The sequence below is a fragment of the Rhinolophus hipposideros genome, assembly GCF_964194185.1.
Source record: "Rhinolophus hipposideros genome assembly, chromosome: 22".
Lineage (NCBI taxonomy): Eukaryota > Metazoa > Chordata > Mammalia > Chiroptera > Rhinolophidae > Rhinolophus > Rhinolophus hipposideros.
In genome coordinates, this window is record NC_138068.1 from 11,106,196 (window position 1) to 11,128,937 (window position 22,742).

Below are 22,742 nucleotides of genomic sequence, written 5' to 3' on the forward strand. Positions count from 1 at the left end.
AGTTCTCTGTTGGGGGGTCGGGGGGGGGGCTGTCCTGTGCTTTGTCCGGAGCTTTGCAGCGTCCCTGGCCTCTACTCTCTGGATGCCAGTAGCAACACCTTCCTCCATCCAGATGTGACAACCAGAAATGTCTCCAGAAATGGCCACTGGTCTAGCGGGAGAAACAAACAGAGCAAATAAATATGTGTTCTTCTTTCCATAATGGTAATTGCTAGGGAGTAAAAAGAGCAAGGAAGCAGAGGTTTGAATCATCTTCCTTTTGATTTTCATTTTCTTCCTGCACCTCTTACATCTGTCCCCACCCACACTGGGCCCATCTGCCTGATGGTCAAGTACCATCCCCCACTGCCCTCCATTTGCCTAATCCTGCCAGTCCCTCCTAGAAAGAAGTGGAAGAGAGAGAGAGAGAGAGAGAGAGAGAGAGAGACAGAGACAGAGAGAGAGAGAGAGAGACAGAGAGAGAGAGAGACAGAGAGAGAGAGAGACAGAGAGAGAGAGAGACAGAGAAGAAAGAGAAGAGAAGAGAAGAGAAGAGAAGAGAAGAGAAGAGAAGAGAAGAGAAGAGAAGAGAAGAGAAGAGAAGAGAAAAGAAAAAAGAAAGACCTTCCCGAGGACACATCTCCAAGGGAGGGAGTCCTCATGCCTGTCTGTGGCCGGAACATGACTGCGTGCTCTGAAGGTGAGCCCTTCTGTCACCATGCCTGAAGTTGGCCTCCGTTCCAATTGGCCAAAAAGGAACAAAACAAGATATTTAAAACACTTCCCTGCCTCAATCCTGTCCGTTTCACATAACGGACCAAGAGGCCTGCTGCTAGCTTCAGGCAGATAACTCCAAGTGTGCTTATTTTCATAGGCAGCCGAACAGGCTATCTCGGGACGCAGCTTGCCGAGGCCGCGCCCGCTGCTGCTCTCCTGGCTGCAGGCCAACCGGAGTGGAGAGCCATTTCGTCGAGGCCAGGCCTCGGCTGGTTAAGGTGCCTGGGGAAGGGAGCTGGGGCCAGCCCTTCCTCTCCTTGGAGACCAGCTTTATCACCGTGACTTTCTGCCTGGCTTCTTTCAGCCTCATTCTGTCCCCCAATTTTCTCCGTCCCCTGGGAATATTAAGAGAGACATGTTTTAATCTATTTTTATTATTAGCTCATTGCTTATTAATATCACCAGGGAATCTGCTTGTTTAGGCCTGTGCTGGCTTTTCTATCCAGAAGCACAGTGGTTGGATTTTTTTTTCTTCCTGTTCATCTGAGCCAAGGTTTCCCTACCTTGGCACAAAGGGACGGTTTGGGTCAAATAATTCTCTGTTGTGGGGGTTGTGAGTTTCTGTGTGTGTGTGGTGTCTGTGCTGTGCACTGTAGGTAGGATGTTTAGCAGCCTCCCAGGTCTCCACCCACTACATGCCAGTAACACCTTTCCCCCAAATTGTGATAACCCAAAGTTCTCCAGACATTGCCACAGATCCCCTGGGGGGCAAAACCACCCCTGGTTGAGAACCACAGATTTCAAGGAATATAAAAAAAACTGATTTTAGAGAAAGTTTTCCCCTGACCTCTTGCTGGAGGTTTGCAGGGAGAGAGGAGCTTTCTCTGGGCCTTGGAATGAGTCTAATTTAAAATTCTCCCAGCTCCATCATTCAGAACTTAAAGCTCTTTCTCAAAGGAATTGACCTCCTAAAAGGAAAACACAGGTCACGCTTCTCTTTTGTTTCCTCCTTTAGAGGCAAGTGAAGGTACAGGGTTTAAAGATGTGGAGTCATAACTGGGTTGGAAGTCTGGTGTCTGGCACTTGCCAGCTGTGTGACCTTGGACAGCTCACTTCCCCTCTCTGGGCTCAGTTCCAGGTCTCTAACAATGCTCCCTATCTCCTGATGAAGTCAGCCTGTGCAAAGCGCTGATTTAGCATAGTGCCTGGTCCACGATGAGCATGCAGTAGTGGGACTATTCTGTGCAGGGGGAAGTTTTGAGAAGGGCCACTGAATGATCTCTAGATTGAGGCCAGCAAGGCTGGGTTTCTTTATTCCCTCTTATCAGCCACATTCCATCAAGCCCAGGAGTGGCCCTTAGTGGGCCTGCTCTCGGCTTCCTTTTCCATCCGTGTTCTTCCCAGGATTCCATCTGCCACCATACCTTTGTCTCTGTCCCCAGCCGAATTTCTGTTTTCCAGATAACCTCAGACCTACCCGAATGCCAACAGCATTCCTCAAACAGAGCAGAGCTGCCAGAATAAGCTTGCAGCTTCCTGCTCTTTGCCCCAGAAAACATTTCAAGTGATCAAGTGATCAGAGAGAGGGCGGGAGGGAGGGGGAGCATGCTGCAGCTGCTTATGCAACCAGCTTTAATCCCGGGTTAAAATCCACCACGCGAACCGTGGCATATTTCATTTCCTCATTGGGTCGTGAAGTTAGCTGCACGCAAATTCCGTCACAAACTATCATGTCTGTTCCCGCACAAGCAGCACCTGGGAAGACAAACAATATTCCTTATGGGATGGTGGTGGAGGGCCGCGGAGGAGGGAGACCTGTCTGATTAGGTCTGGCCTTGCCTCTCGTCCCCTACTTGGTCTCCTTCTGCAGGCTTCCACCCACAGGAAGAGGCGGTCCCTCCCTTCTGGTGAGGCCTGTTGTCCTGAGGACTGGTGCTGTGGCCGTGGAGGTGTCTCTTCATCTTGGCCTCTTCAGCCTAAAGTACAATGGCAACAAGGTTCCCTCCCTTTTCATAAAGTGCCGGCCCAGCCCCGGCAGTACAGTGTGTGTGGATTCCTGGCTTGTTCCTGTTTGATGGAAGATTCCCAGCCAGGAAGAATTTATGTACATGCAGTGGGGGTGGGCATCTGTTGTCCATGTGGGGTGGGGGGAGAGCAGGCCATCAGCTCCATGTTTTCTTTGTGGGAATGAATGAATGGTGTGGGACAAGAAAGCCCACGGGTCCTAATTTTAGGAGGAAGGGGAGACTTTATTGGGCCATAGTTTTTTACCTACTGGCATATGGCTGCCTCACCTCTGGAAGCTTTCTCCAACCTCTAAAGAATGGTGTTTATTTAGTTTCTGTTGTTCCAGCTTGCTGTTTTTAAAAAAAAGTCTTAATTAAGCACCTTGTCTTTTTACAAAAAAAAGAAAAAGAAAAGAAAAATCAACTGTGGACATTTGGAGATCCTTTTGGATTTGCTTTTTCTTTCTCAGGGTTTGCTTTTTCTTTCTCAGGGTACAGACCAACTACAAAGGCAGCTTTCGGGAGGAAACAGGCAAAGCCCTAATACTATTGAAATGGGTGAAATTATACGCCGTTCTGAAAAACTAGTTAATATTTTACTGGGGAGCAGTGCCAGAGATGGGGGTGTGGGGGGCTGCCAAGTGTAGAGCTGTGTGTGAAATAGCTGTTCCATCTGCCTTAGGGGACGAAAAGAAGCAGTACTCTGTGGAAATAAATTTAAGCAAGAATCCTTTTAAAGCTCATGAGATTTGTCTGCCCACCGAGGGCCCAGCTCCCCAAGTACATACATACAGGCATGATTGTGACAGGAAGGGCTAAGCAGTGGGTGTAGGCCTGACTAATAATGGGGGTTCTTGTTTCCTCGTTGAGTTTGACATCTTTCTTTCTCCCTCTGGATTTAAATGGCTTCTCAGACTGAGAGGCACTGCCTGTGCCCTGGATTCAGAAGGTACACGCCTCCTTGGGAAGCAAAGGCGAGAGACAGCGGCTCACTCTCTCTCTTTCTGCATCTGCCGGGAGAGCTGCAGCTGGTATTTTTCCACAGGCCTTTTCTGCGATCTCAGGGCCTAGTCTTTCCCAGCCAGGCCCAGAGTCCGAGAGAGGGTTAATAGGCAGGAAGCTGAAGGCATCGCAGACTAATACGGAAGTCAGATTTTTGTTTAACTGACAGGTTTAGCAGGCCTCAGCAGCGGGGGAGGGGGCCGGGAGGGGAAGGGAAGTTTGTAGGTCTAGGCATGTGGCCTGCTAGGAGTGCACTTGGCTTTTCTTAGGGTAAGGACTGAGAGGGCCCCCCCACCCCCTGGCATCCTGGCAGGGAGGCAGGAACCCATCTTGGTTTTCCTTTGAGTACTGGCCGAAGGGGGTGGGTGAGAGGATGTATTCTCTGCGGGGAAAATGGCTCTCTGGCCTGCTTTTCCAGGAGGCATTTTGACAATGACTCTGCAAACTTGACCACTCTGTTCCCCTCCTCCCCTAAGCAGCCTGAATCCTCTGTCCTCTGAGAAGCCACAGCTGCTCTTTAGCGATTTTGGGGGGCTTGCCTGTCCTGTTTGCCCCCAACTCCTGAAAGGCCTGCCTCAAGCTCCTTTCTCCTGCCCCCTTGGCTCTTTTCCTGACGCTCCCCCTCCTCAGCTTCACTCCCCACCCTCCGGGGGGAACCATCGACTGGATCGTTCTAGAAAAGGGCCAGCCTTCCTCCTAGCCGAGAACCGCTTCTGTGGGGGCAGGTGAGGGTGAGCCCTTTCAGCTCACCCCAAAAACTCTCTTCCCAGTGGCATCCAGGCCTCGGGCTTTGCTGGGGCAGGTCAGGCTGGCTGCCCTGGTTTGCCCGTACAGGGAAATCTAGCCAGGGTGTGGGAGAAGTGCGTGTGGGGGCCCCTTTCCCAAGTTTTTCTTGCTGCAAAAGGCCTAGCTTAGCCTGTCTTTTTCTATGCACAGGATGGCTCTTGCTCACTAGAGCCTCACAAAGATAATCGCTCAGGAAGTGTTTCAGCCAATCCCGGGCCGCCTTACACTCCGATTTGCCGGGCCAGCCAATCGGGGATGAGCTCTTATTAGGCGGCCAGATCATCAAGCCGAAGTGCCAAACCCTTTTTCTGTGAGAACTAGGAGCCTGTCCTCCATGTTTTATAAGTATTGACATTACACAGTGTTAACAATGCATCCACAGAGGTAAGCTCGACTTTTTAACCATCTTTTCTCCCCCTCCCTCTGAGACATCCGAATTGTGGGCGAGCAGTGTGATTTCTCTGTGGCTGGCTGTGCCACACTCACCCCCACAGCACTTAGGTTAACTTGGAACTGTTTAGAGAGAATTTTTTTGCTTTCTTGGGTCACATGGCTAAGTAGCCATTAGCCATAGCCTGATTTTGCAAACTGGCAAGGGCCTGGCACACCTTTTCTTCCACCAGGACATGGTGTTTCTGGAATAGTTTGAAGGCTAGATCCTGGTATGCCAAAAAAGAAGCTTTTTTTTTTTTTTTCCTCCTCTTTCTCTCTCTCTCTCTCTCTCTCTCTGAGCAGTTTCCCCCCCTGCACTATTGTCTTCTCTTGTGTCACATGCCTGCTGGGGGAAGAAAATGGAAGGTGAGCAAGCAGGCTCCTCTCTTAGGAGAGCTCATGGCAGACAGCAAAGCAGGCAAGTTTTCCTCTCCAAAGAGGTTCTGGGAAGGCTGGACTAAGTTCTGACCAGAGAGGACGTGTGTTTGAAACAGAACCAAGCCCTCAGCAGAGCAGTGCTAAGGAGAGCTCCTAGCTCCTGGGGCCTAGGTGGGTGGTGGTGTCTCTACATGGTCTTTTTTCTCCCAACAGGGTTTCTTCACTTGAAACTACATTGTTCAGCCTTTTTTCCTGACTTCTGTTGCTACAGAATGTTCTTCTGCAAGCCAGCCTACAGCCAGCAAATGTTTCTGAAAGTGTTTTCTAGGCTTTGGAGGAAGTTTTTGGAGTAGGGATGGGGCTTGAGGGGGGTGTGGGGGGTGGGATGTTGGACAACATCCTGCAATAAATCTGCGAGGACTCTTTGAATCCCTTAGCTTTCTATTCTTGCATGATTTTCAATGAACTGATGTATCTTTTATCCTTGTTTTCTTTTTCCTTTCCCTTTTTATTTTTTTACATTGTATCATCTTCTGCCCTCCTGTGTGATAGAGTGCAGAGGAAATAAAATCATGTGTGTGGCTCATGACAGCATTCCCTATTCAGTTGTTGTGTTGTTGTTGTGTGTGTTTTTAATAATCCCATGTAACTGTTTAAAAAAATTTCCTTTTTGATCAAGTCCCAAATCTGCCAGCCTGTTCTCTCTTCTTAACTGTGGAAAAATGAGACGGTTGCTTGAACATGTTGGGTAAGTAAAGCGATCCATTTCCTCTGTGACCCTGTATAAAGAGTTTGGTGAACATTTGGGGCCTGTTTGTAACAGGGGGTCTTGGCTACAGCAGCGGAGGGCTTTTCCTTAGCAGGAACCAAATAAGGGCTTTTTAATAGTGTCTTGATTTTAGGTGACTGTGTGAATCAACTGTTTTTCCTGAGAACCTGCAGCTAGGATTGAAGATTACACTTCCTGTTAACCCTCAGACAGGGGAGAAATGTGCAGTTCCTTGTAACTTGACTGGAGACCTTTAATTGGGTTTGTTTGGATATTAGAACTTTGGGTAGGTGATCTGCTTGTGAAATGTAAAAAAGTGCTTGGTCTTAGAATCACAGAACCTTAAGCTGTGGTGGGGCAGGAGCTGGTGGTGGTGGTGGTGGTGGTGGTGGTGGTGGTGGTGGTGTGTGGGGGTGGTGGTGTCAGTACTTAGGTTTTGGGATACTGACATGGATTGCAAAATCCCACCCACCAGCAGCAAACTTGGTTTGATTTAGGACTCACTTGAACAACAGATTCGGCCTTTTTCCAAGGCAGACCCACACACATCTGTATGCACGCTTGCCTTTACTTATGATTTATTTCTCACTTTTTACATTTCCCCTGATCTCTTAATGCTGCAGTTAGGACTGAAGAGTGAAAAAAAGTGGACTCTTGTTTAGTGTTAGCTTCAGAATTTCCCTAGAAGTTCACTGCATCAATTTCCAGCCTGGAGATCAATCCAGCAGGACTGTAAATGCTGGAAATAGATGCAGTTGCTGTGTTGTGCCAACTTTATGGAGTCAATAATCTTTTTTTTTTTCTTCTTTTAGTGACTATCTACCCACCTTTTAGCACCAATGGGAAAAAGGCTCTTTTAATAACGATAAAGGTACCAAATTCAAGAAAAGTCTGTGTAGGGCCAGTGTCTTAGAGTAAAAGGGCAGGCAGTTAATGATGTTTTATATACTTAAAACACTTGTGCCCCACACAAGTAAGTTCAGACACTTAGCTATTTTCTTTGTTCCTATCTCCTGGCTGTAAATGGAAATTACATATTGAGGTTCTTGTGGCCTCCTCAGAAGCAATATCTAATCACAAGACTCCTGGTTTGGTGCCTTCAACGTTTGCATAATGGTGTGTTTGTTGGGCTGGAAGGAAACTGAAGGGCAAGGCATTTGTCCTCTACAAGCTTGCGTTAAAATGGCTCCCACAGGTTTGCAAAGCCAAGATCTGTTTTCAGATGTGCAGCTCCAGCAGGTTCCTAGCCCTGGACCAACCTAGCCATTTTCCTCGGGTACTGTGGCCACCACTAAGCATGAGTCTGTAAAAAGTTAATTGCTTTCAAAGTTGCATTATTTTCCAGTTTTCACTAAGGGTGAACAATAAATGTCTGCATTGCAGCAGGACTAGGTAGGGACAGCAGTGCTGGCTCACAGAGCAAGCCCAATGGGCTTCCTCTCTCCAGCTTTTGAACCAATAGACTTGGAGGAAAGGTTACAGATTGACAATTGCAGTGGCCGGACTCAGACCGGGCCTTCTGGAAATTTCTGCCATCTTTGTTCCTTTTAGGAAAAGCAGATCCTCCAAGCTGAAGAGTTTCCTGCATTCCATTCCTAGGGCATCTCCCCTCCCCCACTCTGTTTTCTATCAAGGTAGAAGGTTCTCTCTGCCACGTTTGCAAATTGCAGAGGGAGGAACAGGACACTGGGTTGTTTCCCTTTTTCCTTCTATCTCCTCAGTCCCCAAAGAGGATGTACAGCTGCAAGGAACAGACAGACACACTGGAGCTTTTGATCCTCCCCCCACCCCCTTTTTTTCCTTCAAGACCCTCCAGGATGGATTCACTTTCTGCTTTGGGAAATTAAGTGGCATTCACGTGGGGGAGGGGTGAGTGACTGCTTTTATTAGCTCCAGAAAATGGTCAGTGTTCCCGTCTATAACTAGGAATTAATTATATATAATCACTCCGTAAACTTTCTACAGAGTTTTTCTAATTGCTGTGCTTGAACATGGGTAGCCTGTTGGAGCCCCTTCCAGTTACTTTTATAATTAACAACCCAAAGATTTGAGTCAGAAAGAAGGAAACAATGGGCCATCTGAGATTATAAATTAGGGATGAAAACAATAGCTTCTTTTTCTTTTCTTTCTTTCCTGTAACCCCTTTTCTTTTAAACAAAAACATTCCCCACTTTTTCCCCCCAGGAGAACAGTGGGGAAACAGCTTCAGGTCTTAAATAGCAGAGGGGGAAAATGAGTCACTCTTTAAAAAGCAGGGTGACAGTAACCCAGAAAACCCTGAAGGCAGAGGTAGGTTTTTTGAGTCCAACCACTTCAAATGTGTGATCTCTTTGTTTCCTTTGCCTTCTTTTCCCTTCTCTCTCCTGTGGCAGAGGCAACAAACATTTGTCAGCTGATAAGCCCTAGATCTGGCTTTGCCTCTGGTTGACCCTGAAAAGAAAGACACATGCAGAAGTGCTTTCCCGACCCCACAGCAGAGACTTAGTAAGGGAATATGTTTAGAAGCCCTTGTGTTGCACTTTAATGCAAAAACCAGGATTCACCCTTGGCTTCAGGTTGCCTAGGGTATGGCTGCCCTTCCCCCTCCCCACCCCACTCTCCTTCCAGATAAACAAGCCGGCGGGAGCCATTTCAGCCTTGCAGCTAGCTGTGCTGCCAGGCTGTCCCTCCTCATCAAGATTACCGTACCTATCAGCCGGCGAGGAGCCAGCCGCCCGTCCTGGCCCTGGCACAGCCTTGGGCACTGTGCCCTCCTGTCTCCCATGGAGCTAAAAAGCTGTCACCTTGAAACTCCCCCCTCGCAGCACCACAGTGTGCTGAGGCCAATGCACAGACCTGTAACAGTAAATTACATTATCCACTATGAGGCAATTAGTTCGGCCTCTGAAAGAGGGTTTTGCAAAACCCATTGTTAATTTTCAGGGCTCTGTTGGGGGTGGACAAAAATCTAATTTGTGAGTATCCTATGCATTGGCTGAGGGAATGTTTTACTGTTGTCTCTGCAGACTCAGATTGTCTTTCCTTGATGCTGTCTTAGGACTGGCTGGGTGTTTGGTGGCCGTTTTCAGGCTTACAAACAGCCTTTTGATTTTACCTTGGCCTCAGACCTGGGGTGCAGCCTTTTAGCTTGGCTTTTCAGATGGCTGCTGCCCTTGAAGCACTTTAATTTTTACCTGGCTCCTTTTTGGTGTGGATGCAAAGCTGGTTTCTAATATACCAAGAAGGGGAAATGGGCTTTCTTCCCCTCCCCAGCCTGTCTGCCCCCTTTTTGTGTTTGCACAGACACACCTGTCTATCTGCAGTTTATGCCACAGGGCTGCCTATTTCTTAACCTTGCACCCACCTAATTCGAGGGCACGGGGGCCTCATCTCACAGGCTCAGGTTGAAGGTTCAGCATTTAAAAGGGAAGGGTTTTCCTTAGGAACCTGTGACTTCACAAACTCCCCCTGTCATTGCAGGATTTTTTTTTTTTTTTTTTTTTTTTTTTTTTTTTTAGCTTCTAAACGTTGGGTTGTTGGTGTCCTCTGGTTGAGCTTTTCCTGGTTCTGAGATTTAGGAAGGTGGCTTGGAAACTAGCAGGGCTGCTTAAACAAGAGCTACAGCTATTGAACAAACTGCTACCATTTTAGCTTCAATACAGGAATGAGGCAGTGTTGCCAGACGCCATTTTAAGAATCCTGCATAAATAGCTTAGCGACCGATGACTCTGCCTGTTTTAGGTGAGTGCTTGTATAAAGCTGCTCTGCTAACCATTCCCTCCCCCCCTCCATTTAAAAAACAATTAATTGCAGATTTAGGAAAGCATGGTTTTTAAAATTTTGATGTTCACTATTTTGTGATCTAGAAAAGGAAGATGTGTCTTGGGGATTAACTATTTCTTACAGCCTGGACCAGTTTGGTATTTTGAATGAAAGTAAAGAGCTTGAAGGAAAAGTCCTTTCGAATGATGCATGATTCTTGAATTGCTGTGCGATCATCCTCAGCTGTAGAACCAGAGTCTTGTGCATGCTGGTTATATATTCTGGATGGGTTTATATATTCCTGGTTAAAAGTCAAATAGTAGGGGCACTTGGGGAAAAGAAATATCTGGGCATTGTGTAGTCAGGCATTTTTCTGTCAAAACTAGCTGTTTTTTGCTTTCTCTCTCTCTTTTGGGAAGTGTTCAGGGAATGGGGTTCCTGGGAATTACGGACCAGCCTTGAGTCCTCAGAATTAATAATCAGAAGGCTTAAAACATCCTGGAGGCTCAGCAGTTCATCTGCAACTTTTAATCGCTCTTTTTCAGTGCATGCAGGTTAAGAAGTAGTAAGCATAGGTTTTTCTTGCTCAGGCATTGGGGGAAGAAATCTTTTATTCTTTCTGGGATGGGATGGTCTTGGCGCTGTTATTTCTTTCATTGCCTGAAATGTATCAGTTTGTGAAATCCAGAGACAAGTGACTTAGGGTAAATGTGAGTGCAAGAGGTGGTGGTGGGAACATACAATGTACACAACTAGTTGATGGTGAATTTTTTCTGTTGGGGTGAGAGGCTGTTATTTGGTTTTCAGCGAATATTACTCTTTCCTTGTGCGGGCCCCAGCCTCCCCAGTGGACTTTAAAAGAAAAAAAGTAATGTCAGTTTGAAACAAGAGCTTAATGGTTCCATTGTTTTTGATCTAAATAATCGGAGTTGCTGGAAGCTAGCAGATATGGAAAGAAAGATGATGTGTATTTTCTAAGACTTTAATGTATTAATGACAAGAGTTCAAAGCCTTTTCTCTAGATGTAGCTGCCTTTTCTTTTTAACAATTGTTTTTTGACTGATCTTTTCTCCTGGAAATGACTGAACAGTTCTTAACCTAAATTGACCAAGATCTGTGGGGCATTCAGACAGGTACAAATCTTTTCTTGCCACCACTTTTGATGTAGTAGTCATAGTTTTTTTTTCCTAATAATGTACTAGTACTTAACACTAACTACACCACCCCCCACCCCCCCAAAAAAAAACAAAACAAAAAAACCCCCGAGATCAGTGGTGTGTAAAAAAGGAAGTCCCTTTAGATGTGGCTATTCAAAATGACTAATTTTGCATTCTGGTCTTTGCTTTTGTAAATGAATATTCCCCCCTTTTAATGCATAGACACTGCAATTTTCTTGAGGCAAATACAAGTTTGTGTGTGTGTGTGTGTGTGTGTGTGTGTGCACGCACATGCATGGGTTCCCTTTGAAAAGGATGGCTTGCTGCTCTGTGAAAAAGATGATTTTCTGAAATTGTGCTTGAAATCCTGGGCTAAAGCTGGTGGTGCTATTGCTAAAGTTAGGTGATTATGGTGCCCACTTGTAATACTTGGAAAGATAAAACAGATTAATTCTCCCCCTTTTTCTGCTCCAGAATGGATTATCTTAAACTCAGCAGCAAATAGCCACCACATAACCAGTTTGCATTTTCTTAGCCTCTCAGCAGCATTCCTGCCTGAAGTATTCAACTCTTCTATTGCAAGCCAAATCATTGTTCTCTTGAATACAGCCCTCCTCCAAGATCAATACACCTTTGAATGTTTTCATCCCTGCAAAAATCCTTCAAGTGGGTTTTTGGGGCTCTGTTATGCATAATTGTTTCTTTCACCACCAGACATTTTGGTTGGACCCCAGATTAGCATTTTTCTCCATCACTCCAAATATGGTATCGGTTTCAAGAAGTTTAGGATTTCACATACTTCATGCTAGAGAGGGAAACAATTCTAGTTGCTAGAAAGATCAAGGTGGCTATTTGTTCTTTTGAAGTGGACCATCTATCCATCTCTGAGGGCTGCATGGGGCTTTTTGTAAAATATATTTCCAATCACCCCAAGCAAGAGACTGTTAAGTATCCATTTGGACAGCCTGTGTCTGTGGCAGGCAGGGTGTGTTTCTGAGTTGAGAATGTTTGCCTCTTAATTTGGAGTAAAAAGTATTAGTGCTAAAATCACCTTCCATCATCGCCGTTGTATTACTGCATGTAAGTGATGTGTTTAAATTTAAGAGGCTGCTTGCTTTTGATGAAAACCATTTGTGACAACATGTCAGTTGTTTCTTTGGTGATTTGTGTCACAGTCTTTCTCTGCAGATGTGGCGTAAATGAAATTGTTAACGGGGTTCAATATCAGAGCTAAAGGTGTTAATATTCTGATTTAAAACCAATCTACCTTTCTTCTCTTCTGGGACGAGTTAAGTTTGAGGCCTCTGTAGTTCTTCTAATTTAATTCTGAACTATCATCTCTTCCTTCCTATCTAGTTCCCATTCTGAAACCTCTTTCCCCCAACAAATGTGGAAGTCCCCTAAACAGATCTCCATCTGACCAGCCCTTTTTGGACTCATGTTTTTGTCTTGTCACAATCCCAGAGCACGGAACAGAAGGGACATTCTTACGCTACCTCTTGTACCCAGCCTTCCTCCGGTCCTAGGTTTGAGTTCCAAATGGAAAATTCCAGCCATGTCAATTGGTGATGCACCCATTTCTTGTTGAACCACTGTCTGTTGGATTTGCACCTAGAGTAATTCTTCAGATTATTTATTATCACTTCCCGAATGCTGGGCAAGTTCAGCACCTCAAACATTTTGCACCTATTAAAGCAGAACTTTATTGGCTTGGCTCAGAAGGTGTGTGTGTGTGGCGAAGGTATGAAATGACCTGCACTCTATTCAGTGGGGGAGTTCCAGCAGAGGAAGATTCTGGTGGACCTTCCCAGGAAAGGGGCCTGCTTTCCCTGCTTCTCCCCCTAACTGCCCCCTCTCATCCTGTCTTTCTAATAATCCTCCCTCATTCCACTTTTGTGGTAGGGGATAATTAGTCACAGCTCAAAAGAGTGCTGAATGCTTTCTCCAAGCCATGCGTGCTAGACAGAGGAAACATCCAGGAGGGGTGGGAGTATGGAGACCCAGTCCTAATTCCAGGGGTAAATCCTGGTAGTTTAAATGTTTTGAGACCAGGCCTTTTTGTTTCTAGCCTTGGCAATTTTTTTTACTTTATAATTTAACCTCTACATTTTTTCATGTCCCTGCCTTGTTGGGAAATTGTAAGAATTAGCAGGGAGGTCTGGGAAATACTCTTTGGCTTACAGAATTCAGAGATCAGAACTCTGGATACCCCGAGAACCACCTCCTTCCTACCTGAACCCGGTGTTAACAGTGAGAAGCTTGTTTACTTGAAAGCTGGGTTCCCATTGGCCCATGGAAGCAGATTATAATTGTGTGTCTAAAAAAATGCTTTTCTGCATCCCCCAATAGCATGACAACTGGAATAGTAATTTGACTTAAAAAAAGAACAACCCAGTGTTTTAAAATAAACTCCTTTAGGAGGCTGAACACTTTGCAATCAAGTGTGGGTTTCTTCACCCCATTCCCACATGAGGATGGGGTATTGTCTTGAAGGTGGGTTTGTTAGAACTTCTAAATAGCTGCCCCATGGGGCAAGTTCTTAGTCTACCTAAATGTGAACATAATTTGCTCTGTTTCAGCTTGGCTGAAGAGGAAATAAAAACAGAACAGGAGGTGGTAGAGGGCATGGATATCTCTACTCGCTCCAAAGGTGAGTAAAAATCCTGTATTATCTATTCCAGAGCAGAGGAGGAAATTGGAATTTCTTTTTCTTGTTGTAATGCAGTGAAGTGTGGCTCTATGAGCCAAGGTTGCAAGGCTCCTCCCATTTTGAGATGTGAGACGAGACCTTTGATGGATGAACCTAATTTATGGGTTTTTTGCTTTTCTTTCCCTTGTGTGTCTGTGTAGGTGTACTGACCTGTCAGGGATTGTGTGGACAGTGAATGTTATATGGTGACTGAGGGTGGCTGGCTGCCTCTCTCTGCAGGGTGACTTTCAGGAATGAGAATTTAAATAGAATACGTTCTGGAAGCAACCAGTCTCCAGCTGCTCTGCTAGGTTCCTGATTTTAATAACAGGCCTGTTTGGAATCACAGAAGTGGAAGGAAATGTAGGACTTTCTGGAAAGATGGGGCCAGTTACCATTTGCATTTAGGACAAAACTTAGCAAATTAGAGCAAAAGGTTTATGTTTTTTACTCAGGGACCTGTATTAGGCTCCTCAAAATCTTCTCACTGAGGGAGTGGTCCTTTTCATTTGGTGTGTGTGAGATTTAACGAGGCTTCCCAAAAGGGAAGCTGTGATTCACTTTTGCCTCCAGGGGGCTTTTAAAAATGAGCTACTGGAGCATTTTTCATCTTTGGTTGATGAAAACGCTTATCTCTAAACTTAATGGTTGTACCACGGTGATGTCATTCCTTCGATGAGTTGCTGAGTGCCTGCTCTGAGCACACAGCCCGTGCTGTGGATTATGGGGAAGGTGGGAAGGGCTGGAAGAGGGTTATTGCAGACTCGGCCAGAAAGATTCCCAGCTAGCTAGTGAGAGAGTGTTGCAAAAAGCGGCTCCCTACAGGCATCTGAAACAACAAAGCTTTTTGAGGATTTTTATAAGACAGCATGTCATTTTGGGTAGACAAGATACGAATGGGTCAGATAGTCACGATCGAGACCCAGGAAGTGGGGGCTGGCAGTTGTTGGGGCTGGCCTGACAGATGGGGCACTGGCATGATCCAGAGAACAGGGGGAGGTACCTCAGGTGGGAGGCAAGGCTGCCCATGTGGGTGGTCTGTACCTGGGGGCGTGGGGAAGGGAGAGGAAGTTGGGAGGGTGGGCACAGTCAGAGGGCTGCTGCCCCTTCGTCACAGCTCCCATCCAGCCTGTGGAGGCCATCAGTGGGAAGTTTGAGCAGGGAAAGAACCTTCCTGAAGGGGTGTTTTGAGACAGTTGCTGATGAGGGAGCATGTCCCAGCCCCCTTGTGGTGGTCAGAATGTGGAGGGAGAACCCAGAGAAAGGGGGCTGGGATGGGAGGTGGGGGTCTTTTGCTGTTCACTCTCCCATGGGACTTGGATATCTTCTGTCTCTCCATTTTCTTATCTGTAAAACAGGTTGTTGGATTAGATTCTAAGAGTCCTTCCACGTTGGGCTTCTTTTGTAAAAAGAATACTCACTGACGGATTTATGAAGGCTGTGCTTGGAGAAGGAGCTTTCTCTTACTGAATTCCTCGAATTTCCTTATGAGGTGGGAGGTGTTATTCCCATTTTGCAGATGAGGAAACTGAGGCTCCAAATGGTGATCTCTTACAGGTAGTAAGTGGCAGAACCGAGGCTCTGCCTCCAAGGAGGCGCTTTCTGCCTGGGCACTGGGTGCCTGGCATGCCCTAGAGCCCTGCTGTGGAGCTTTCTCCAAGACGGTCAAAGTCAGCTGGGGCAGGAGGCTTGCTCTGATCAGGGCTTCCGCCTCCCCGCACGGTGGAGTACTCTATTCTCTTCCCCTTAAGGGTGGAGTCCTCTCTTCATCTCCCCAGATACTCTTGGCTCTTCACTAGGTGGCATCTCCCTCTGACTATGTTACCTGAAGCATGACCACTGCCCTTTTTTCTCATCTGCCCCACTCCGACCCTCTCCCTACAAAAGCCAGGGTGATCTAGAAAATATCTGATCTGTCTCATTTTGTTAACTCCCTCTAGTGACCTTCCAGTGCCTTTAGGCTCAAGCCTATGTATGCCCCACCTACCTGGGCCGACTTGTTACCTTGTGACATTCTGTTGTATCCCTTGTACCCTTTGTCTCCCTGCCTCACTTCCCCTCCCTTCCCTCCTTAGGGCCCCCGAGTGCCCTTTGCCAGGAAACGGTGCCCTGGTCCTGCTGCCTATTTCCCAGCTCAGATTCATCTCAGACACTGCCTCCTTGGAGAGGGCTTTGGCAGCCACTCAGTCCAAAGAAGCCATTCCATCATTTTCTGGTATATTTTTAAAAATAAACTTCTAATTTTAGAGCAACTGTAGATTTCCAGATAAGTTGTGAAGTCAGTGCAGTGTTCTCCTATCACCCCTCCAACACACACACACACACACACACACACACACACACACACACACACACACACACACAGTTTTCCTCCTATTCTTTCTTTTTTTAAAAAAACTTATTGGGGTGACAATTGTTAGTGAAATTACATAGATTTCAGGTGTACAATTCTGTATTACATCATCTATAAATCCCATTGTGTGTTCACCACCCAGAGTCAGTTCTCCTTCCATCACCATATATTTATTTTCCTCCTATTATTAACCTCATACATTAGTATAGTCCATTTGTCACAATTAATGAATCAATATTTGTATGTTGTTACCAAACAAAGTCCGTGCTTTGTTCAGGTTTCCTTAGTTTTTCCACTAAGCTCCCTTTTCTGTTTCAGAATCCCACCCAGGACACCACATTATATTTAGTTATCATGTCTCCTTAGACTTGTCTTGGCTCTGAAAGTTTCTCAGACTTTGTTTTTGGTGACTTTGACAGTTTTGAGGAGGACTTGTCAGGTATTTTGTAGGGTGTCCCTTAACTGTAATTTCTCTGATGTTTTTCTCATGATTGCACTGGGATAGACTGAGGGCCATTTCATCACGATGTCTCAAGGGTACCTATTATCACCTGATGATGTTGACCGTGACCAGCTGGCTCAGAGAGCATTTGTCAGTTGTCTTCCCTTCCGTACCGGACTCTGGAAGGAAGGCACGATGCCCCACCCACACTTAGGTATTGGGAAGTTAGGCTCCATCTCTGCAAGCTCAGAGTATCTCCATAAATTGGAATTCTTGTGTGGAGATTTGTCACTTCTCCTCCATTCATTCACTCATTTATATATCAGCATGGACTCAATTATTTTCTACTTTGGGTTATAGTCCAATACTACTTATTTACTTTATTGCTCAAATTGTTCTAACTTTGGCCTTCGGGAGTGTTTTCAGTTGGCTCTCTGTCCCTTTGACATCATCGTGGGATTGACTGATGGAACACTTTTCTACTTTCTGCCACTCTAAGATGCCCTAGGCTCATCTTGTACATTTTCTGTCACAGTCCTGGAATTAGCCATCTCCCCAAGGAACCCTGGTTCTGTTTGTTGGAGAATCGCATTAGAAACAAAGACCTGGGGATGTGGTGTGCTCGTGGCTACTAAAATATCTCTGCTTCTAGGTCATCTCAGGTGACAGAGCAAGGAAACATATATGTGATACTAACCCGTATGTATAAACATACTTCTGTCTGTGTATATATCAGATTAAGTGTGAGCTCATACGCTTGTCTCCAATTCTGACCCATTTCCACAGGGATCTTTCCGGCCTTCTCCCTTGACTGATCTGTAGCTTCCCACTCCCACAGTGAGAAAGCCGGCCCCACCACCTGCCATGCGTTTACTGTTTCCTGGCGCATTTTAAATCTTCAGTGTACACAGCTTGATGAACTTATAACACATGTATGCACTCCTGGGACCCCCACCCACAAGATAATTGAACATTTGTGACCCTTCAGAAGGTTCTTCAGAATCCCTCCTGATTTTCTTCATAGCCCTTGTCCAGGACCTTGTACTTATTTTTGTGTTTGTGTATGGTCTCCTGTGCTAGAATGGAGGCTCCTTCTCTCCCCAGGCCCTCCACCACCCTGCTCAACCCCTTCCTTCCATTCGAGAGGCAGGATGACATGGAGATTTAAAAAAACCTGGCTTTCTTGAGCCAGACTCTTTGGGTTCACATTCTGGCTTGTGCCCTGCCTGGCTGGGTTATTCTTTGTGGCTCAGTTTTCCCTGATACATGGGGATGATAAAAATAGAGGGTTATGGTGAATAGTAAATTGGCGCATACATTCAGAGTGCTCAGAATGGAGTCTGGGACCTGGCGAGTGCTCAGAAATGTTAGCCATAATTATAATTGGCATGAAGTGGGATGAGCTCGTATTGATAAGCCTGTAAGGTGGAAGCCCTACTCATCATGTTCTACTCCTGCCCTCTTTTACAGGAAGAGGGCGTGGCAGTAGACAGGGAAGCCATGCCCAGACAATAAAGAGCTGTATAGGGGTCACCTGGCAGGCAGGCTTGGGACAGGCTTCCTGTCGGCTTCTGAGACATTTGAAGAAAGCTGGTCTGCAGCTGTTTTGGACTGATTTTCCTAGGGCCTCTAGACCCCCTGTTCTGGTTGGGAATCCACAAGGGGAAGGGGTCACCTTGTTTCGGGAGAGACTTTTTTCTTCAGGGCCTGCCTTGAATGGCTTTCTTTGTGTAGCACTGAGCTCCTGTCTTCTAGGGGCTGCTTCAGTGTCTAGGGAACCTTTCTGACAAAGCCTCTTGGGTCAGGTGAGGAAATTGCATACGCGAAGGTCTGGAGTCATGAGACTGTAGTTGCTGTTGTTCTGAGAGCTGAAGCCAGCACGGTCCAAAATGTGACTCTTGCAAAGGCTGATGGGGTGAAGTCTTACCTCTCCTTCAGTCCTCATTATCTTAAAATCCATGGTGTGGTGATCTGGGCTCAGCCAACACATACTCAGTCCTCCATTCTGGCTTTTCTTGTGGCTTGGGGAATTCAGTGCTTCAGTTCCTACATGACACTGTCCCTGTCAGGGCCCTGGTTGGGAGCCGTGGAAGCCAGTTCTGGTTAATTGGAGAGAAAGGGGATGAACAGGAAGGCCCTCGATTGGCTCATGGGGGTGGATGGGAAGGCTGGAGGTGCAGCGCTGCTCTGGGGATTGGAACTAGTATACAGCCTCCTCAGACAACAGGGCAAAGTCTCCAAGGAGAGTCCCTTACGTAGGTGTCACATGTCTGCTCTTTGGCCAGGGAAGGGCTGGAGTCTGGTCACCAAGACCCCCTAGCACTGCCTGCACCAGGGAAGAGAATAATTCCTTAAAAGAACATGAGATGGCCGCTCAGGCATCTTGGGAAACTGGCTACATTTTGTGGGTAGAGGGCAGGCCCTGAACAGTATTATACTTGGGAAACTTAGAAGCTGACGATAATGGGCTCCGAATTCTTGAATCCGATTCCTACGTCTAGTCCACACAACCTTCCAGGCTCTCTAACTAAATTTCCTTTGGTATACCCTCCTTCCCCTCATGCATACTCACTTAGGAGCTGAGTAATTCCCGAGCCAGTCGTTGCCATCACACCAGCCCTGGCATTTCCCAGAGCATGTCCATTCTCGGGAGACAAAGCTTTCGAGCTTTCAAGATGTTAGCTTGACATTTGTGTCCGAGGGTAACGACCTTCTGAAAGATGGCTCAGGCACACGTTGGAAGTACCGTCTAGATGTCAAGTGTGTTTGCCTAGCTAATATTTTTGAGTGCTTATTTTAGGGGCCAGGTATTATATACAGATTACTTCATTTGATTCTCACAATAGCGCAATGATACAAGTGTGTTGTTAGCCTCATTCTACAGTTGAGGAAACTGAGGCTCAGAGAGATTAACGAAGTGGCAACGTGGACAACTGGGTTCAGGTTTTACCTTTGATTTTAAACCTTTGTATTCGGTCATGAGTTCTGTCCCAAGGGTTCCAAGTCGGGTGTCTGCGGGGGCCAGCCGGCCAGACCAGTGAGTGTAACTGGAATCTAGGGGTGCTGGGCCATTTGGTGAACAGGAGAGTGCCTGCACTGACGCTGCGGAGAATGCTTTTCTCCGATTGATCTGCTGACTCCCAGGAATAGGGCTCTTGCCAGTTGGGATTTCTTTTCTGTAAAAAACGCCTGATAGAAATGTGGTCTCTGCAGCCCGGTTTCTGAGAGACGGTACGTGAACCCAACAAAACACCTCTCCGGTCAGAAGTGGCTGAGAGTTATCAGTTTGCGTCCTCTGCATGAGACTGGTCGCAGCACCGTCCACCGCAGGATTTTGGCCACAATAGGCAGGCGGGAGTCAGAACAAGCCCCTCGGAAGGCCAGGGACTTGAGTCTGACAACGGATGGACTCCTCGAGGTCACGTACAAAGACTTCCCTGTGGGGGCTGCTTGCGTTGTGGTCCTGCCATGCGTGCCTGTTGTGGTAATGATGGTGGAATGCGGATACTAGGTTGCCCAAGCTGAAACCATTTTTTAAAAAAATGTCTGTGTAATGTCTCCCGCACAAGGAAATGGGCCCCTTGGAAACCGTGCACAGATGCAGCGGAAGCCCAAGATATTAAAATCGTGAACAGTATCATTCTTGCTGAGATTTGCCTGGGTATGGATATTTTCTCAGACAGGATGCTGGAGAATACGCAATTATGGCAATTTGCTACCCAGCCCCAGCCCTTAATTAGTACAGGAGCCTCGTTCTCACTGTTGTATGTAAATGAAGACTGTTTCACAAAGGGGTTGTTTATGAGGATGGCAATGAGCGAGAGACCTTCTGTCATTTTTTTTTTCTTTAAGGAGACGTTAAGGAAAAAGAACCATAAACTCCTAAATCACAGTGCGAGGCGGAAGTGCTGAGAATGTTTTTAAAGTAACGAGTGCCGGTAGTTTGAACTATTTTGGCTCTTCCACCTCTCCTACAGCCCCAGAAGTGCCATCCGTGTACTGTACAGTGAAAATAATTTATTTTCGAGTTAGATAACTACCAGATTGTTGTTCTCCCAACAAGGTCTAAAATGCCTGGAACTCTGAAGATGGTGGATAACGGCTTTGCAAGGCTTCTACCTTCTCTTGGCCAGCATAGCATCTGTTCACACAACCCTGTCAACGCCCGTCTGTGCAGTTTAGCTCTGGGGTTCACTTGTGGACAGCCTGTGCTTGCCCCGTTTTTTTTGAAGCCTGACCCATATTACGTGTTTATGTGATTCCTACTATGCGAGAAGACTGTGATCTAAAATAGACTGTTTTTCAGCCTTGGTGTTAAAAGAGAACCGTCTCTTTTTTCTTTTCCAAATGAATTCTTGTAGAAGTGATGGTCTGAGGCCTTGTAGAGAGAGATCCCGGCACTTTTTTTTTTTTTTTTTTTTTTTTTTTGCCTGAAAGTTTCAAATGGCAGTTAATTTTGTTGCATTGAATGTGGATCCTTGATTGTTGACTTGAGAGAGGGGTGAGATGGGGGGGACAAGTTTGGAAAGGCCACATCTCCTAGTGGGGGTGAGTGCAATGTTACAAGGCCCTCCCAACACGCCTCCTCCACCCGGTGTACCCTTCACCCGTCCCAGCTTTCCTGGGAACCTAGAGATCCAGCATTTCACAGACCTTTTTTTTTTTTTTTTTAAAGTTTTTTGAGATATAATTCACATGTTGTACAATTTTTCCATTTTAAAGTATTACTTCATTGGTTTTTAATATGTTCATAGACTTGTGCAACCATCATTATGACAGTCAATTTTAGACCATTTTCATCATCCCCATAAGAAGCCCCATACCCATGAGCAGTCAGTCCCCATCATCCCCTAACCCCTGCCCCTGACAACCACTAATCTACTTTCTGTCTCTGTGGATTTGCTTATTTTTGACAGTTCATATAAATGGAATTAAATAGTATGTGACCTATGTGTCTGATTTTCTTTCACTTAGAATAATGTTTTCAAGGCTCGTCCACGTTGTAGGACGTATCAGTACTTGGTTCCTTTTTATGGCCGAATAAGGCTCTATTGTGGATATACCACTTTTTATGCATTCATTCATCTATTGATAGGTATTTGAGTTGTTTCCACTTTTTGGCAGTTGCGAATAATGCTGATGTGAACATTCATGTATGAGTTTTTGTGTGGACGTATGTTTTCATTTGTCCTGGGTTTAGACCCAGGAGTGGAATTGTGGGGGTCACTGGGTAACTGTTTAACCTTTTGAGGAATGCAGACTTCTGAATACACTCTCCCACATTTATTCCCATGACCCTGTCTGTATCTTTCCAACTAGCAACTCTCCTATTTCTAGCCTCTTCTTTAAAGCCAAACATTTTAGAAGTGTCTGTGCTCATGTCTTGGGGGGGCCTCACCTCCACTTTGTCCTGCCAGCTTGTGTGGGTTCTACCGCAGTCCTTCCTTATTTACAGTTATTGCTGAGCTTCCTACAGTCTAGGTTGCTTTTTCTGGTGCAGGTTTTCAGTACTCATCTACCTGCAGAGCTACAGAGAGAGGTCTTGGGCATTGCAGTCATTCTTCTCCTGGGAACCGTCTCACGCTTGGGCGTTTTGCCACCGCAGTCCTGGTTTTCCTCGTCTTTTCCTGGCACTTTCTCTTCTGTCCAGCCTTTAAATGTTGGAGTTGCTGAAAGCTTGGCCCTGTCCTCGTCTCCCCTAGCATGTTCTTTTCCAGGGTGATCACGCCCACATTTGTAACTTTATGACTCACACATTTTTTATTTCCAATCTAGATTTTTCCTGAGTCAGGGTGCAGAGGGCCAGCTAGCTGCTCACCTGACTTCCCTACCTGTTGCTTATAGCTGTCTCAAACTCAGCATGTCCACGACCAGTTTTATATCTCCACCTTCGCTCCTGCTCACCCCCCAACCCCCCCCAAACACCTGTTTCTCCGCCATCATGAATAACCCAGCACTCTGCCAGTTGGCTAGGCAAGAGATAGATGGCATTTGTCCTCGATTCTCCTGTCCTTTTGCCTTTCTGTGTCATTTACTTAGAATATTATATCCTAAACAGCACTCTTCTTCAAGCTGTCACCACGGAGCTGCAATAGTCTTTTAGCTGGTCTCACCATCTATGTCCACCCAACCCTCCCAATCTTTCCGAAAGGTCATCTCTTCTGACTTCTCCCTCCTACTTTAAACTCTTAAGGTGCATTTTTCTTGATTTTAGGATGAAGATCAAATTCCTAAAATCCTAAAATCACATGCTGGTTTCTTCCCATCCCTCCAGCTTCCTCTCTCCATGTT

At 46.1% G+C, this 22,742-nt stretch overlaps 1 protein-coding gene across 13 annotated transcripts in view; it reads left to right on the forward strand.

Annotated features, from left to right (window-relative positions):
- The first annotated feature begins 397 nt into the window (after positions 1-397).
- ZMYND8 (zinc finger MYND-type containing 8) overlaps positions 398-22,742 on the forward strand; it is a 116,808-nt gene continuing 94,463 nt past the window's right edge. For 2 of the 13 annotated variants that reach the window (XM_081034251.1, XM_081034240.1), the window contains exons 1-2: positions 9,620-9,789; positions 13,547-13,617. In XM_081034251.1, the coding sequence (XP_080890377.1) occupies positions 13,593-13,617 (25 nt within the window). In that variant the 5' untranslated portion in view covers positions 9,620-9,789; positions 13,547-13,592. Of the gene's footprint in view, positions 680-3,486; positions 3,652-4,640; positions 4,875-5,201; positions 5,341-5,451; positions 5,472-5,513; positions 5,650-5,923; positions 6,049-7,796; positions 7,939-9,602; positions 9,790-13,546; positions 13,618-22,742 lie in introns of those variants that run through there. The other 11 variants (XM_081034250.1, XM_081034244.1, XM_081034243.1 and 8 more) reach the window with 11 other exon arrangements.